The sequence below is a fragment of the Tasmannia lanceolata genome, unplaced genomic scaffold (assembly GCF_043159265.1).
Source record: "Tasmannia lanceolata isolate RefF3 unplaced genomic scaffold, GAP_Taslan_0.1 ptg000037l, whole genome shotgun sequence".
Taxonomy (NCBI): domain Eukaryota; kingdom Viridiplantae; phylum Streptophyta; class Magnoliopsida; order Canellales; family Winteraceae; genus Tasmannia; species Tasmannia lanceolata.
This window is the reverse complement of record NW_027518714.1, coordinates 52,863,160-52,879,741: the sequence shown is the minus strand read 5'-3', so window position 1 is coordinate 52,879,741 and position 16,582 is coordinate 52,863,160. Positions and strand designations below refer to the sequence as shown.

The 16,582-nt window shown below is 39.5% G+C and overlaps 1 protein-coding gene across 2 annotated transcripts in view; it reads left to right on the top strand.

Annotated features, from left to right (window-relative positions):
* The first annotated feature begins 532 nt into the window (after nt 1-532).
* LOC143860485 (4-coumarate--CoA ligase-like 9) overlaps nt 533-16,582 on the top strand; it is a 30,666-nt gene continuing 14,616 nt past the window's right edge. For both annotated transcript variants that reach the window (XM_077371156.1, XM_077371157.1), the window contains exons 1-2: nt 533-1,208; nt 1,513-1,858. In XM_077371156.1, coding sequence (XP_077227271.1) covers nt 547-1,208; nt 1,513-1,858 — 1,008 coding nt within the window. In that variant the 5' untranslated portion in view covers nt 533-546. The remainder of the gene's footprint in view (nt 1,209-1,512; nt 1,859-16,582) is intronic.

Sequence of the window (16,582 nt, the reverse complement as noted above, 5' to 3'; positions counted from 1 at the left end):
GGTATGGGCGGGGCCTATGTTGTGTAAAGATGGGCCCACCATTCCACCAACGGTTTCTGTTGGGCCCACCAACTGTTCCTGTTGTGTGTCTCTCTCTGGAGAGAGACCAGTCAAATGGTGAGAGAGAGAGAGAGAGAGAGAGAGAGAGAGAGAGAGAGTGTGTGTGTGTGAGTGTGAGTGTGGAGAGAGACCGGTCGAATGGTGGGAAAGTGACATATCCTAATATAAGATCAATGGTCTTGATTTTATAGCCTATCATCAAGACCTATCCTCTCCCCCATAATATTCTATAAGATCAATGGTCTTGATTTTTCATAGATTCCCCTACTAAATTGACGTGTCTAATTTAATAACAGCAATTTAAAGTTTCGAACCAATTGGGAAACCGGGAGAAGTTTCTCCCTTCTCCATTCACATCTTTACACTCTTTTATCTTCCATAGATTTTCCCCCTCTCTCTCCTCTCTCTCTCTCTCTCTTATATCTTCCATATATTCATCCCCTCTCCCTCTGCTCCTATCCAATTCATTCAATCTCTCTCTCTCTCATGGCAGAACCAAGCCTTCCATCCATAGATCCAAAATCAGGCTTCTGTTCCAAAACCAAAACCTTCCACAGTCTCCGTCCCTCCCTTCACCTCCCACGACAAAACCTCCCTCTCTCCGTCGCCTCCTACGCCATCTCTCTCCTCCCCTCTCCTCTGCCGGAAACAACCGCCCTCATCGACGGCGCCACCGGAAACCGTCTCTCTTACCCCGAATTCCTCCTCAAAGCCCAAACCCTAGCCTCCTCCCTCCAAACCCTAACCGGCCTCTCCAAAGGCGACACCGTCTTCATCCTTGCCCCAACCACTCTCAAAATCCCAATCCTCTATTTCTCCCTCCTCTCCCTTGGCGTCGTTGTTTCTCCGGCAAATCCCGCCGGAAGTCCGTACGAAATCTCCCGCCAAATCAACCTCACCCGCCCCGTCATAGCCTTTGCCACGTCATCCACAGCCAGCAAGCTCCCTCCTCTCCCCAAACCCACTACTATCCTCCTTGATTCTCCTGAATTCGAATCCTTGATGATACATTGCACCACCACTAATAAACCCCACCAAAACGTGATAAATCAATCTGATCCTGCAGCAATTCTCTACTCGTCCGGCACGACCGGGAATGTCAAAGGCGTGGTTCTGACTCACCGGAATTTCATCACTCTAATTAGCGGGTACGGTGAAACAAGTACATGTGAATTTCTAATATTAAGGAGTTGTTAGGTTTTAAATACAACTATTTATTTTACATGTTGCATGTAAGCTTGTAAAGTACTATCCAAACCGTCAATTTGATTAGCCAAAAGATAAATTGGTGGCGCCCCAAAAATCATTTTCATAGGATGATCCTAGCCTACGATCTCTATAGAAACTGCATATTATGAAAACATCTATGAGGGGAAATGATTTTTAGGGATTAGACCTTGTAAAATCTCTTGAACCCAAGAGCTATAATATCATTTATTTATACTTCAATAGGTACAATGCGTCCCGGCAGGATATTGAGTCGCCACCGGTGACGCTTCTCACGGTGCCGCTTTTCCATATATTTGGGTTTTTTGCTATCTTGGGGAATATTGCGATGGGTGAGACTTCAGTTTTGATGGAACGGTTCGAGTTTGGAGCGATGCTACGGGCGGTGGAGAAGTTTCGGGTGACCGGAATGCCGGTGACTCCGCCATTAGTGGTGGCGATGGTGAAGTCAGAGGAGGTCAGAAAGTACGATCTGAGCTCTCTGATGGTGGTGGGATGCGGCGGAGCTCCGCTAGGGAAGGAGGTGGCTGAGCAATTCCGATCTAAGTTTCCGAACATCGAGATTGTTCAGGTGAGTGAGTGTATCTCCTTATTGTTTACTGGTTTTTGTTGGAGTGTCAATATCAAAAGAGAGGGGCGTGGGCTGTAGATGAAAGGTCTGTAGATGCACAAAACAAAAAATCAGACACGTGGAAAGTTTGGGATGAGTGTTTGGTATGACTCTAGAGCACTAGGCCGACTAGCATTACTTATTGGGTTGGCAGAAGATCAGCCCGACCAATTATCTTCGGCCACGTGTTTTAATGCTTAAATACTGGTCCTTAAAAAGTAACTTAGTATGCCCGTCTCGTGCAACGTGTTCGTCTGCTCTTATATGGTGGGTGGGCGTTCGTGCACTGGCAGGCGCCCTATTTTGGAGATTTATATGGTGTAAACCCTTATATTCCCGTATTTTTTCAAAAAGAATAGTACGGACCACATGATCACACCGTAAATAAAAATAATTTCTATAGGATGATCTCAACCCTCGGATCTGTAGAGGTTTGGATCATCCTATAGTGTGGTCACTTTTTTAAAAATACGGGACTATAAGGGCTTAAACCGTATAAGAACTCTGATATTTGATCGAAGGATCAAGAGGATTATTGACTTTTACCCTATTGATCATTGGATCAAATATCAAGAGTGGCTGTCACTTACACTTGCATGCACGCCCGGCCAATTTAACATACAATTTCTCACTTAGAAACACCCGTCCGAGGATATCTTTTTTCCGAGTTTTATATGGTGTGAGGCCCTATAGTCTAGTATTTTTGAGAAAGTAATGTACGGCCCCATTTCGTTTGATGATCCAAACCGTTCATTTCTTGAGCCACAATGTAAATCAGGTTTGCCCAAAAAATCATTTCATGATCCTATGATGATCCAACCGTTCATTTCTTAGGCCACAACGTAAATATATATGTTGTGTCCCAAAAATCATTTCCATAAGATAGTCCTAACCCTCGGATTTATAGAGATGTCTATAATGTACAATCCCTCTTTAGATTGAAGGGTTGGATCATCTTATACATTTGGGATTTGCTAGGGTCCATCGCAAAAGGCAATTCACGGCTGGTCTGTCGCATGTCAACAACACCTCGTGAATGAAGACAACAGCTTTTGTCTCCATTCACGAGGTGGCTGGTCTGATGTGTAACAGACCAACCATGAAATGCCTTCTGCGATGTATGCTAGCAATTCCCTGTATATTTTCATTGTGGCCCAAGCAATGAACGATTTGGATCCTACAGAGCAGTAGTGATTGTTTTAGTGATCGTAAGTCGTGCGACCTACCCTAGGGTGGTCGTAAGTAGCTTTCGTCCTCGTGGGTAGGTCATACTCCCATTGAAGGTAGTTATTAGAACGGGATACGTCACCAACTCTCTCTCTCTCTTCTTCAAGTGCTTAGCACATAGCATGTACTAGTAAAATGGAAAAGTGTAATGATGCATCGTTCATTTGACACACTTAAGGTGATTGAGTCATAGATCTAGTATGCCTACGTTAAGTGTTGCCAAGTGTGCATGCAGCACGTAAACACGTAAAAAGTGATTAAAGTTACGTCCTTTGCTTGGTCCTCAAATGGTAGAAAAATTTCTTCGAAAAGATGATCCTAGCCCTCTAATATAAAGCTATACATTTACCATGTACAACACTACCATGTACAAAACTGGATCACTGGAAATCAAATACCCCTCAGTTTACCCAACATATTGCAACAAGAAATTATTTCGAGGGCAAACCAATGTAGGGTAAGTAGATTTCTCTGGAATGGTTTACCCCAGAATGGGTTACCCTTGTATTTACCCTATGTGGAACTGACCCATTCCAACGAGGGTAAACAAGAGATGGATGTTGAAATAAATGCTACTATTTTAAGGAAGAGTCCAACAAGGGGGGTGGGTGGGAGGAATGCTAGAAAAAAGGGGTTGGGAATACCATTTCACATCTCTTGGCCAAATTTTGCAATACAACACGGTGACTAGCCAATTTTTGACAGTTGACTTTGTGTTATAAAAAGACAAAAATACCTTAATGCGAGCTCTCTAAAACAAATGGGCAACACCAACTCAAGTTTAATGGAAACTTTGAAATTGAAATTTTCCATGGTTCATACCTCAAAAAATACATCGAAATATGAATACATCAAAAGATCATATAAAATCTAGTCATCATTATTGGGAAAGTTGCCTCGCTTCCCAAGTAACACAATAAGGTTGTCTAAATTGTGGTAGAAAGCTAGAAATAGGAAAATCACTTCGTTTCCTAAGCTTCGATTGGTTGCAAAAAAGCTCGGCAGCCGTCGGAATTTGGCATCCCATTCCAAGTTTGGTTGCCAAAATGCATTGGACTCCCTTTGATTACCTTAGATTTCTCTCATGTAATAATTGATTGTCTCTTTCTTGTCCCCTTCTTCCAAAAGCAAAGAATTATGGTTGATTTTCTTTGAAATGATGCTCTCTTTCTCTCTCTCCCCTCTCCATATATTGGTAACGACACCCGCTACTTTTTCTCCTACTCTCTGATTATATGCCACGCAACCAAACACCACTAAAGAGATAGAGAGAAAGGGAAAACTATAGTTAGAAAATCTCACGTACAAACGGGGTGTGAGAATCACACACACACACACACAGAGAGAGAGAGAGAGAGAGAGAGAGAGAGGAGTTTTCTCTTGGGGTTTTCTCAGGTTACTACGTGTATGGTCTTGGTTGAGAGGACAAGGAAAGGGTTGCGGGTTTGCTAGTTTTGTGTTAATCCGTTGTAAGCCTTACTTTTTTATTTCTCTAGTGAAGATCGTGTTCTCGCCCATGAATGTTGCAGTCCTGAGTGGGGCCCGCCTAGGTATCGGACTGGGTGGGCACCGGCCTGGTATGAGACAGGTTTAAAGGGCCTTGCCAAACACGTTCCATCAGCTTTGGAGCTTTTGGCGTATTGGTAAGGTACCTAACATATAGTATCAGAGCACCCGCCACGTCCAATGTTCAAGTCACAGAAGAGGTGACCTGTCGAGAGGACTACTTGGGAAGGGCTACCTGGTAAAAAAGCGGAGTGAAAGTCGCCATAGTAAAGTTGCCACAGAGTGGGCCGCCATGGAAGGGGTGACCTGTGGAAAGGGCTACCTGGAAAAACTGCCAGAGTGAAAGCCGTCACAGAGTGGGCTGACGAGGATGGCGGATACGGAAGCTTGGTGGAATGTTTCGTTACTGAGTGCGGCCCCCTAGGAATGGGACTGAGTGGGGCCAGCCTGGTATGGGACAGGTTTAAAAGGCCTTGCCTAACTCGTTCCATCGGCTCTAGAGCTTTTGGCATATTGGTAAGGTACCTAACAATGAATGTAGTTATTTTAGCCGAACCACATAAAATCTCGGTGTTCATCTTGTGATTCATTTTTATTTCTTCTTTTCATATACCCTACATGATTGAATCGAGATTTTGCCCCGCAGTTTTCTCAAAAAGTGGTATTAGAGCTGTGGTTGGAGCGTTCCTTGAGGCTGGGTGGAGCGATCATGGGTGTTGTGATTGGATCATGGTTACATTGGTCGTCGGAGGGTAGAAAGATTATCTAAGCAATTCTTGTTTGAGGTGGTTCCTACAACGAAAAATACCGAGTGATATGAGATGGTGGTAAAGTCGATTTCTACATACTTCAACATCAACAGGTTTAACGTGAAGGGCAGTTTCACCCTATGGTTGAAGAACATCTTTGTTCAATAGGGCCTGACTAAGGCGTTAAAAGAAAAAGGATGGAAAGCCGGAGAAGATGGTAAATACCAAGTGTGAAGACATTGAGTCGAAGGCGGTCACCACAATTCGACTATGTCTGGCAGATAATGTTATGTTCAACATTACGAAAGAAGAAAAAGCTCCTAAATTATGGGAGAGGTTGGAAAAGCTTTACATGTCAAAAAGCTTGGCCAACTGATTGTATTTGAAGTGGCAGTTGTACGACTAAAGATGCAAGAAGAAGGGAATCTTCTGGAACACATTAATGTGTTCAATGAGCTTGTGATTCCGTTCCATAAGGTTGATGAGTTGAAGGAAGAAGATAAGGCCCTTTTCTTCTTATGCTCTTTTGCTCCTTACTTCACTTTCAGGTTTGTATGACAACCTCATGATGACTTTATTGTATGGTAATGATAGGCTGAAGTTAGAGGAAGTCACGACGTCGTTCTTATCGAATGAGATGTGGTAGAAACCTATTCTTGATGGAAGTTAAAGGATGAGTTGGTTGTTTATAGTGGGAATAAAAAAGGAAGGCCATCTCACAGGGGATCAATAAAAGACATGTCAAGACCCAGGGTCATCGGAAAGGGCATGCTATGCTATCATTGCAAAGAATATGGCCACATCAAGTGGGATTGTTGTTGGAAATTAAAATTAAAATGAATGTGCATGGGTTTGTGAAAAGTCATTTTAGTCTTCTAGATAGTCATTGTGTGTGGAAAATATAAAGAGTCTTTTGCGTTTTCTAAAGTTCTTAATGTCTAGTTAGATTATCAAAGAGTCAAATGATGAGTTCCTATGTAGTTGCTTAGGATACCTAAAGGACTCATGGGAACTACAAATATGTGGTTAATGTATTTGCCACTTTTAGGTACGTCTTGAGTCTATAAGTATGGAGTCTTTGTGTAGAGATTGTAAGCTTAAGAACTTCAAGGGAAAGTTTAGAGAGAAGCTTCAAGGTGAAGGCTTAAGGGAGATCAAGTGTAGTAATATCTTATAAGTTGTTTTGATACATAAAGTTTTTTATATTTTGGTGTTACGCTTGGGTGTTTTGGTTGAGCTCTACATGTGCCCTTTGGTCGTGTATCTCCTAAGCTCCCTTCCCTTTCTCTTATGATCACAACACGCATAATCGATCCATGTAATTAGGGCCAACAAGAGGTATCAGAGCCTTGCTCGTAGGATGTGTTGTGTTGAAAAACCAGTCTAAGAATTCTTGCACGTTTTATTCTATTTTTCGAGGAACTTTTTTCAGTCAAAACATGGCTTATAATATACTAATTGAAAGAATTTTCTATCTAGTTAAAAAAAAAAAAAATGGATCATCAATTGGAGTTTTATACAAAGAGTTATTGTCAAAAGAGTGGAGATATGTCAAAGTGGATTATTTTTCAAGATCTGAAGTTTCAAGTAAAGAATTTCCTTCAAGTATTTTGGTTGGAAAGATCTATTTTAAAGGTTTTTAAGGATGATTATGGTCTAGTTAAAGGTTTAACAGAGAGGATATGTTTAAGGATTTTTGTTAGAATAGTGAATGATTCTCTTCTGTATATCAACTTGTGGTAATTCCATTTGATTGGGTGATGAAAATTTTTTGTGTGAGAAAGAGAGCAGTACTCTTCTCTTATTCTCAAGATTGAAAGGACAAGTGTCCTCCTCTGTGTTCGGGAAGGAGAACAAATTTCTCTTATTTTCCCGATGAGTGTTAGGAAGAAGAACAAATTTCTTTTTATCCCGATGGTGTTGCAAGTAGGCAATGATTATGATATTTGATGCACCATGGAAACCATTGTCGTGAAAGCTTCATTCAAAGCATTTCTAATGGAGGCTTCGGAAAATTGAAGCTAAAACCTTCCGTTTACAGTGCTTAGAAAGAAGGACCGCACCACAAACCAATTTTCAAAACTTCAGTTGAAGTTCGAAATAATGGACGGATAAATAATTTTTTCGAGAATATGGTAAGTACAAAGAAAGAAGTTGAAAAAAGTGCAACATATGTCGCCGTTCATTTTTTTTACCGAAATGCTACCCTATCGTCTTCGTGGATGCTAATCATCTTAAAATGGAAGAAAGAGAACTTGTGGTAGATTTGAAGAATCAGATCGAATTGCTTGAAGGAGAAATTGTTATGTTGAAGATGAAGATTTCATCAAGTGCCGATGAAGATCAAATTGATGAAGGTTAAAAATTTGTTTGGAATTTTGATTTAAGGAGGGGTGTCGAAATTGTAAATCAAAATAAATGTGCATGGGTTTGTGAAAAGTAATTTAGTCTCTTGATAGTTATTGTGCGTGGAAAATATAAAGAGTCTTTGGTGTTTCCTAAAGTTCTTAATGTCTAGTTAGATTATCAAAGAGTCAAATGATGAGTTCCTATGTAGTTGCTTAGGATACTTGGAGGACTCATGGGATACTTGAAGCTAGAACCTCCCATTTACAGTGTTTGGAAAGAAGGACCGCACCACAAACCAATTTTCAAAACTTCAGTCGAAGTTGGAAATAATGGACGGATAAATGATTTTTTCGAGAATACGGTAAGTACAAAAAAAGAAACTGAAGAAAGTGCAACATATGTTTCCGTTCATTTTTTTTACCGAAATGCTACCCTATCGTCTTCGTGGATGCTAATCATCTTAAAATGGAAGAAAGGGAAGATGTGGCAAATTTGAAGAATCAGATCGAATTGCTTGAAGGAGAAATTGCTATGTTGAAGATGAAGATTTCATCGAGTGCTGATGAAGATCAAATTGATTAAGATTAAAAATTTGTTTGGAATTTTGATTCAAGGAGGGGTGTTGAAATTGTAAATCAAAATAAATGTGCATGGGTGTGTGAAAAGTAATTTTAGTCTTCTAGATAGTTATTGTGCGTGGAAAATATAAAGAGTTTTTGGTGTTTCCTAAAGTTCTTAATGTCTAGTTAGATTATCAAAGAGTCAAATGATGAGTTCCTATGTAGTTGCTTAGGATACCTGGAGGACTCATGGGAACTACAACTTTGTGGTTAATATATTTGCCACTTTTAGGTATGTCTTGAGTCTATAACTATGGAATCTTTGTGTAGAGATTGTAAGCTTAAGGACTTCAAGGGAAAGCTTAGAGAGAAGCTTCAAGGTGAAGGCTTAAGGGAGAACAAGCGTAGTAATCTCTTGTAAGTTGTTTTGATGTATACAGTTTTTTATATTTTGGTGTTACACTTGGTTTTTTGATGGAACTCTACACGTGCCCTTTGGCCGCGTATCTCCCATGCTCCCTTCCCTTTCTCTTATGATCACAACACGCATAATCGATCCATGTAATTGGGGCCAACAATTGTCCGAAGCGAGCTGACAAGTCGGACAATTGTGGTACAAATACGGTGGTGGCGGCAACAGATGAAAATAGAGAAGTGGTTAGAGACATTCTCACATGCTCCACAGGTAATCACACTTTTACTTTTGATGAGTGGATTATAGATTCAGAGCACTTTTCATGCATGAGCACTTTTCATGCATGCTTCATAAGAGAATATTTTGATACGTTCCAGGAAATAAGCGTAGGTATAGTGTCCTTGGGTGTGACAGGTCAACTTGTGACGTCATAAGAATTGGGACAATGAAGATCAAGATGTTCAATAGAGTAATTCGTAATTTTGGTGGTGTGGCGTATGTCCCAAAGATAAATGTATGGTTTGGATACAATATGAAAATAAAGAAAAAGAGAAATCTAGGGCCCAAAGTAACCACCAAACTAGATAAGATTGGCTCTTGGATAAGGTATAAGCAAAGATAACAGTCCAAAGGTATCAGTGGCTCAAAATAGGGTCTAAGATCTGACCCAGAAAAGTCAGCACATCAACCTCAAATCTCGTATGCCAGAAGTCCAAGAGGGTGGTGGAGAAGCCGGAAAGGTTCGAAATAGTCTAGGATAACCACCACCAGCAATGGATGGAACTGGAGTGGAGAAAATGTCCTCGTGTGTGTGGACCCCGATCCCGAGGGAACTGGCGAGGATACGAGATCCCCGTCGATCCTCTGAGATCTCCACACGTGAAGGAGAGCTCTACCAAGGAACTCTCGAAAGAGTGCCCCTCACAGCATGAGTGACAATGTAAAATGAGATACCTCTTGATTCGGGACTAGCCCAGAATCGAGACGTACCTAAAATAACTCAGAGTCGTCATCCAAGGAAGTAGGCCCTGGATCCCATACTATACTCTGTCGCAACGGATAACCAGAGATATAAAAGTCTGTGCTTGATGACGAATGGGGAAGGTGTTAGGCGCCCCCAATTCGCCCGAGTGTAAACACCCGATCTCTTATGCCATTTATTTATTAACTTTGAATAATTTTGTGCGAAAATCATATGAAATGGGAATGAATATCCCCGAGAAGACGTTTACCTAAGCATGCATGTCTCGGGGATAGGCAAAAGAAAAATAAACATCCAGGTCCTAAGAAGAGTTGATATCAGCGTCGTCTGTTATTGGAATGAACACTAGAATCCAACATCTCTTAGAGAGGCGTAGAAGACTAATGATAACCCTGCTACCTATCTCTATACATCATGTCTAACATCCATGCCTAAAGACAGTTGGTACTAGTCTCATCTGTCATTAGAATGAATACTAGAATCCGTCGTCTCATAAAGAGGCGTAGAAGACTAGTATCGATCTGATAACAGATAACCATGTTACCAGTCTCTATATATTCATCTAATCCTAACTCAACTCATCTAAGTAAACGGTAAACATACACATGCACATCTACAACTAAAGAGACGAACATGCACAGTGAGCAAATGTCAGTAGATGATAGCAAAAGTAATAATCAACAAAGGTAAAGAGCTGTATCTAAGAATATGAGCGCTACAGCTAAGCATATGATCAAGAAATAAGTAAACAGATAAATGTTACAGCTAAGCATGTGAATCAACTAAAGAAAGTAATCATTCAACATGTCAGGAAAAAGCACACTAGCATGCTCCTATACTCGAAATCATAACAAGTAACAAGCCACACAACCAAAATCACACAAGAGACATATCTAAGAAAGAAATCACTCAAACATACAAACAAATACTAGACTACAAACCCCTATGACTTTAGGACAATAAACCTTAAGACTCTAATGTGAAGTTTGACTTGGTTCATGTTTAAGTTGTTTAAGTATTTTGGACACACCTATATAGTCCTAAACTAATGCAAATCAATCTAGTCTAATGCAAGTAGGCCCTACATCCTATGTGTAACTAGGGTATATGTTCTAAGGAAAATAATGGGCTAACTAAGTGGATCCTAATCTAGCCATCGGCTCGACTAAGTGTCTAACCGACCACGACTCGAGGCCTCCTAACTTTAGGAACACTCACACAAAACACACATCATCAACATAACCACGACATCCCAAATATCTAGGACAGACTCCTAACTCTAGGGGAATGTCTTTTCGAAAACCGATGTAAAAAATTTATTTGAAGAATTTTTATATTTTTGAATGATTTGAACATGTTTATTTTGAAAGGTTTGACTGGACCTGGGATAAGAATCCCAAGCTGCCTACGTACCCTTGGGAGGGGATCAAGCCAACATAGTTTGGAACAGACTTTCCTAACTATTCTTCTAATGACCCTCGACTTTTCAAATGTTTTGATTTTTCAAATATTTTTCAAGTGTTTTTGTTGTTTTGAAATGTTTCAATATTTTTGTTCTTTAAAGTTTTCTAATGTTTTTGAATTTTTAAAGTGTTTTCACCCTTTTAGCCAAAGGGAACCCATATATCTGCACCCCGTGATCCATAGCATGGAAGAGTGTCAGTGCTAAGGGCTGAATTCCTATAGCTAAAAAGGAAACTCCTATCTAAAGACAGACTCACAAAATGAATGGACAGACTCCTAAACATCTATAAGGGCAGGACAGACTCAGAAGATTTGCAAAGGTTGGACAGAATCCTATACTTTGCAAGGGTTGGACAGAATCCCATGACTTGATGAAATGTTGGATAAAATCCTAGCTCCCTATGACGATAGGACAGACTCCTATGATTCTATGACAGTAGGACAAATTCCTAAGGTAGGACAGACCCCTATGCTAAAAACTGACTCTCTAGCTAAGGACAAACTCATATATTAAAGGACTGACTCCTAGTACATAACCCTAAGAGGGGGAGTGGTAATGAGACTAGGCTAGTCTCCTAAAACAAATGGATAACTGGGGCAAATGAGACAAAACCTGTCTCCTATGGGGGAACAACTAACTCTAATGAGACACTGAATGTCTCCTATGAAGGGCTCCAAGTAACCTAATCATTGCCCTTGCAATGATAAAATAGGGGTTAAGGCAACTAAAAGATTAAGTTAGCCTTTAACTTAGAGGGAGTGCAAGTTATGAGACTCGGACAGTCTCCTATGGGTTGACTCACTAGTGAGACAAAGCCTGTCTCCAAAAGGTATGACATTTTTTACATGAGACATAGCTTGTCTATTAGAAGAGGGCTCTAGATAACTCTTTCATTGCCCTTGCAATGAGAAGACAAATTCTAAGGGTTTCCAAAGACTGGGCAAGTCTAAAAATAAAAGAGGGGAGCGCTACTTGGGCCGAGCAAGTCCCCTAAAGATGGGCTTGGGCTAACGCCTTCATCGCCCTTGCAATGAAGGAAGGATTAAAGGAAAAATGATGATGTGTGCAAAAGATGTAATCAATGGGCAATGATGTAACCAAGAGACAAGAGATGCAAGCGATGGATTTCAAAGACGGAATGAGACATGACATGCCTCCAAGAATGAAACTCACAAGATTTGAAAGGTTTAAATATGTTTTAGAAGTGATCTTATGAGTTTTAGATGCTAAGTTGTCATTTAGTTCAAGAACCAGAAGAATGGAGCAAGCTTATTCGTGGTGTGTCTCTAACAAGGTCCTAGCATCTTTTAATGCTTAATTTCAGCTTCTTTTAGATATTTTCAGCATGTTTTATTAAGGTTTGATCATGATTAAATTATTTGTTTGCATACATTATTGATTTCAATCACTTAGCATTGAAAATGTATTGAAAGCACACAACAAAACATGCAAATTTCACTAAAAATGCCCAAAAGTCAAAATAAATCCTAAGAATTACTCCATATATGATTTATAATCTGTTAGTATGCTCAACATAATCAAAATCATCCATTTAAATTAATCTAAGCTCAGAACAATCTTCAAAAAAAAAAAAAGCGAAATTTCTACTAAAATGCAATTTTCACAAAAATATCCAAAATACCGAGTAAATCATGAAAAACATCCAAAATATAATTCATGACTTGCTACCAAGCTCAAAACATAAAAAAACAACCACTAAAAATGATTAGAGCTCATTTTGTCCATGATTTTCAAGAAATTGCAGTCATGTTATAGTGTGAAAAATGCAACTTTGCATTGAATTTCGGACCCCTCAAACATCAAAACCATAAAAAACCCTACTAATCAAAATTGTAGATCTCAGCATGAGTGACATTCTCTCAGTTGACCACTTCGTTTGGATCCTGCCAGAAGTGGCCGGAAAATTGTCGCTTCTGATCATCGCCATTAAAAGACATATTAGTGTTTCAGCTGAAAATTCGCGCTCAGTTTTGACACTCAAAACATTGTTTCTGGAAAAATTTGCTCAAATACAAAGTCTTAGGAAATCATTCAAGGAAAAACAATTTCTTCTTCGGCTCCGGCCACATCAGGCCAGAAGTGCTTCAAAAATGACCAATAAGCTGCTGTTACAGCAAACACAGTTTTTCCAGAAAACTGAAATTTTGAAAGTGATTTTTGACACACCAGACATTGTTTCTGGAAAAATGCACAGAATGACAAAGTTTTAGGAAATCTTATAACGAACAACTTTGTCTTCTACGGCTCCAGCCGAATCCGTTCAGAAGCGGTCCAAAAGTTACTCGACGCAATAAATTTCCAAAAGCTCCAAAAAATTAATACATTGAATGGCTGAAACTTAAAAAGAGCATAACTCTCTCATCCTTTGGCCAAATTTGGGCCGTAATATGCCAAATCGAAGATCTCGACAAGCTTTACAACTCTTATGTAAAGTACAACACTCAGTTCTAACCGAATTTTAGTGAAAAACTAAAAACAAAATCTGGACAACATATATTTTTGAAGTTTTTCAACATCTTACAAGAGCATTTTACATCAAAACCCTAGATCTATCATGGATTTCACTAGATATTCCCATCACACATATATTAACACATAAATATTTGAATTCCAAAGCTTAACACATTAGATCTAAAGATTTTCATAAAAATATCCAAGAATTCACCATTTTAACCCTAATTTTCAGCTGAAATCTTAAAATTGGCACAACTTCTTCGTTTCTTGGCCAATTTTGGGCCATTATACGCCAAATCGAAGATCTCAACTAGCTCTACACTTCTGCGCGAGAAATTTTCACGAATTCCAACCGGAAATTGATGAAAAATGGCAAAAAGAACCTGGACAGCACTTTATTTTGCCATTTTCACATCGAAATTCAACTAGAACTCAAAATCTAAGGTGAATTGCTTTAGATCTTTATATGAGACATGTTTTTAAACATATTTGGTAGATTTTAGCCATAGGTTGCTAGATCTAACAATTTTTAAGCATTTTCCACTTAGATTTTCCATTTTAGGTTAGATTTTCAAAGAAAACTCAAAATCTACTAACCTTGTGCTCTTTTCTTGGATCTCTCCTTGAAATCTTCTTATCCTCCTTTCTCTCTCTAGATCTCATTCTTTCTCTAGAACTCTCTCTTTCTCTCTCTAGAATGTTCTCTTCCTCTCTCTAAAATTAAATTGAGAGCCCTAATTTTTTTCAAATGGGAGCCCAAAAGCTCTATTTATAGAGTTTTTCCTTAATTTTTGTCCTTCATTAGTTTATAGGAAAACCCCTTTTCAAAAATTTTGCTTTGGTTTTGGTTGCAAATGGGTGGTCTAAGGAGAAAAATTTAAGTAAAAAATTAACATAATTTTATCCCCTTCTATTATCCTAAGATACCCCTCCTATGTGTTTTATATTTGATTTTGCTGAAAATTGGTGGTCTTTGGAAGAAATTAGGTCAAAAATTAGAGTGAGATAATTCACCCTCTTTTAAAGGTAGCTCACATCCTAAGGTAAGTTTTCTTAGTTTAATTAACTAAATCACCCCGCTTTTCACTCTAGTGTAAAAGCTGGCTAAGCTAATGGCTAATACACTCCCCTATTTACACTATCATTCTAACTCAACTCGTCTTATTAGGCATTTTTGGTCGGATTTTGACAAAATTTTGTAGGGACCTAGCCGGGACCCTAACCTACCCTAGGGTGGAATTTGGGACCCTAATTGACTGATTTGTTGGGGGTTTTGCTCAAACACAATAAAGGGTTCGGTCAAAATAGGGTGTCTACAGTGTGCAGCCCGAACAATGAAATTACTGAGGAAATATACAAGGCAACAAGGAAAGAGACCGAGATCAAGATCAAGATCAAGAAGAGAGATCTAGATCAAGAGAGAGATCGGGATCCAGAAAAGATCAAGGAATACAAAAGAGGGAAAGAAGATCAAGTAGAAGAAGAAGAGAACAATTGATAAACTCAACCGGGAAGGATGAGAATAGATATAGGATATAAGAAGGGAGAAGATGGGACATGGAATAATAGAAGATGTCGATGAGAAAGGGAAAGAAAAGAAAGAAGAAGATAGGAGAAGCAAGAAAAGATCACAAAGAGGCAAATGAAGAGAAAGAAAGAGGAGGGATGAAGGAAAGAGAAGAGAAGGGAGAAAGATAGGAGGAAGGAGGAATAAACGCTAACCTTGGGATGCTATTTACGTTTTTCTCAAGTGTTGCCTCAATTAGTGGGTAAAATTTGTCTTAAGTTAGTGGGCCCTATAATACCCAATAAGATATGTTTGACTAACTTTTTGAACACTTGATCTGAATTTGGGACTGGTTGTGCTATTTTATGTAGAGATTAACCCATCAAGCTCCAAAAGTTCTCCGGAATAACTTGCGAACCCCCGGGTTTGCATTATATTATCTCTTGGCCCATTGGACTCCAAGGGTTGCATGTATTCAATTGCAGGCGGAGCCATGAAAATCACATGCGGCTATACGGTTCTAATGAAAGAGAAGTGTGGTTGATTTTATCGACCTGTTGGGGACACAATGTGTTCCTAAGATCTCAATGTATGGTTGCAAACGATGTGGGGATGTCAAGTACTTGGATATCGTATGTTTTGCAGTTGGTGCAAAGTGGGTTTGCAGGTTGCAGACAATGGTGAGGGTGTGACAATACTTGTGATGGGGAGGACAAATCGAGATCCCTCTCCATGGTTGACTAGGTAAATCAATGGGTTGGAAGCTACACATTTGCATTGGCCGTAGTGATTGAGTCTGGTGAACTCAGAAGCTACACATTTGCATTGGCCGTTGTGATCGAGTCAGGTGAAGTCAAAACTGGGATGATTCGATGGTGTGTACCTGGTACTTCAAAAAGCAAACTGTGGTTTGCGGCATTATTGGACCAGTGGCGACATCAACAGAAAAATCTTCGGGTGGTTGGGAAACAAGATAAGGCTGAGATTGTTGGGAAAGTTTCCTATTTTCCTACGTAACACAATTGGGTTGTCTAATTGTGGTGGAAACTAAAAGTAGGAAAATCTCTTTGTATCCTAAAGAGATAGAAAGGGGAAATTATAGATAGAAAGAGTGTCCTCTTGGGGTTTTTCTCTTAGCTACTCTGAGTATGGTCTTGGATGAGAGGACAAGTAAATGGTTGCGGGTTTGCGGGTTTTGTGTAAATCCGTTGTAATTCTTCTATTTTGATTTCTCATAGTGAAGATCATGTTCTCGCCTGTGGACGCATGCATCTTGGCTAAGCTATCAAATTATGAAGGCTGAGGCAAGTCTACATAAAACTTCTTTCATTGATGTATCTATAAAAAGAGAGAGAAAAGAATGCTAAACTGAAGGGAGACCCTGCGAAACTAAAACCCTTTTATGGAAACTTCTTTCATTGATTTATCTAATTATTTAAGGACTATTCAT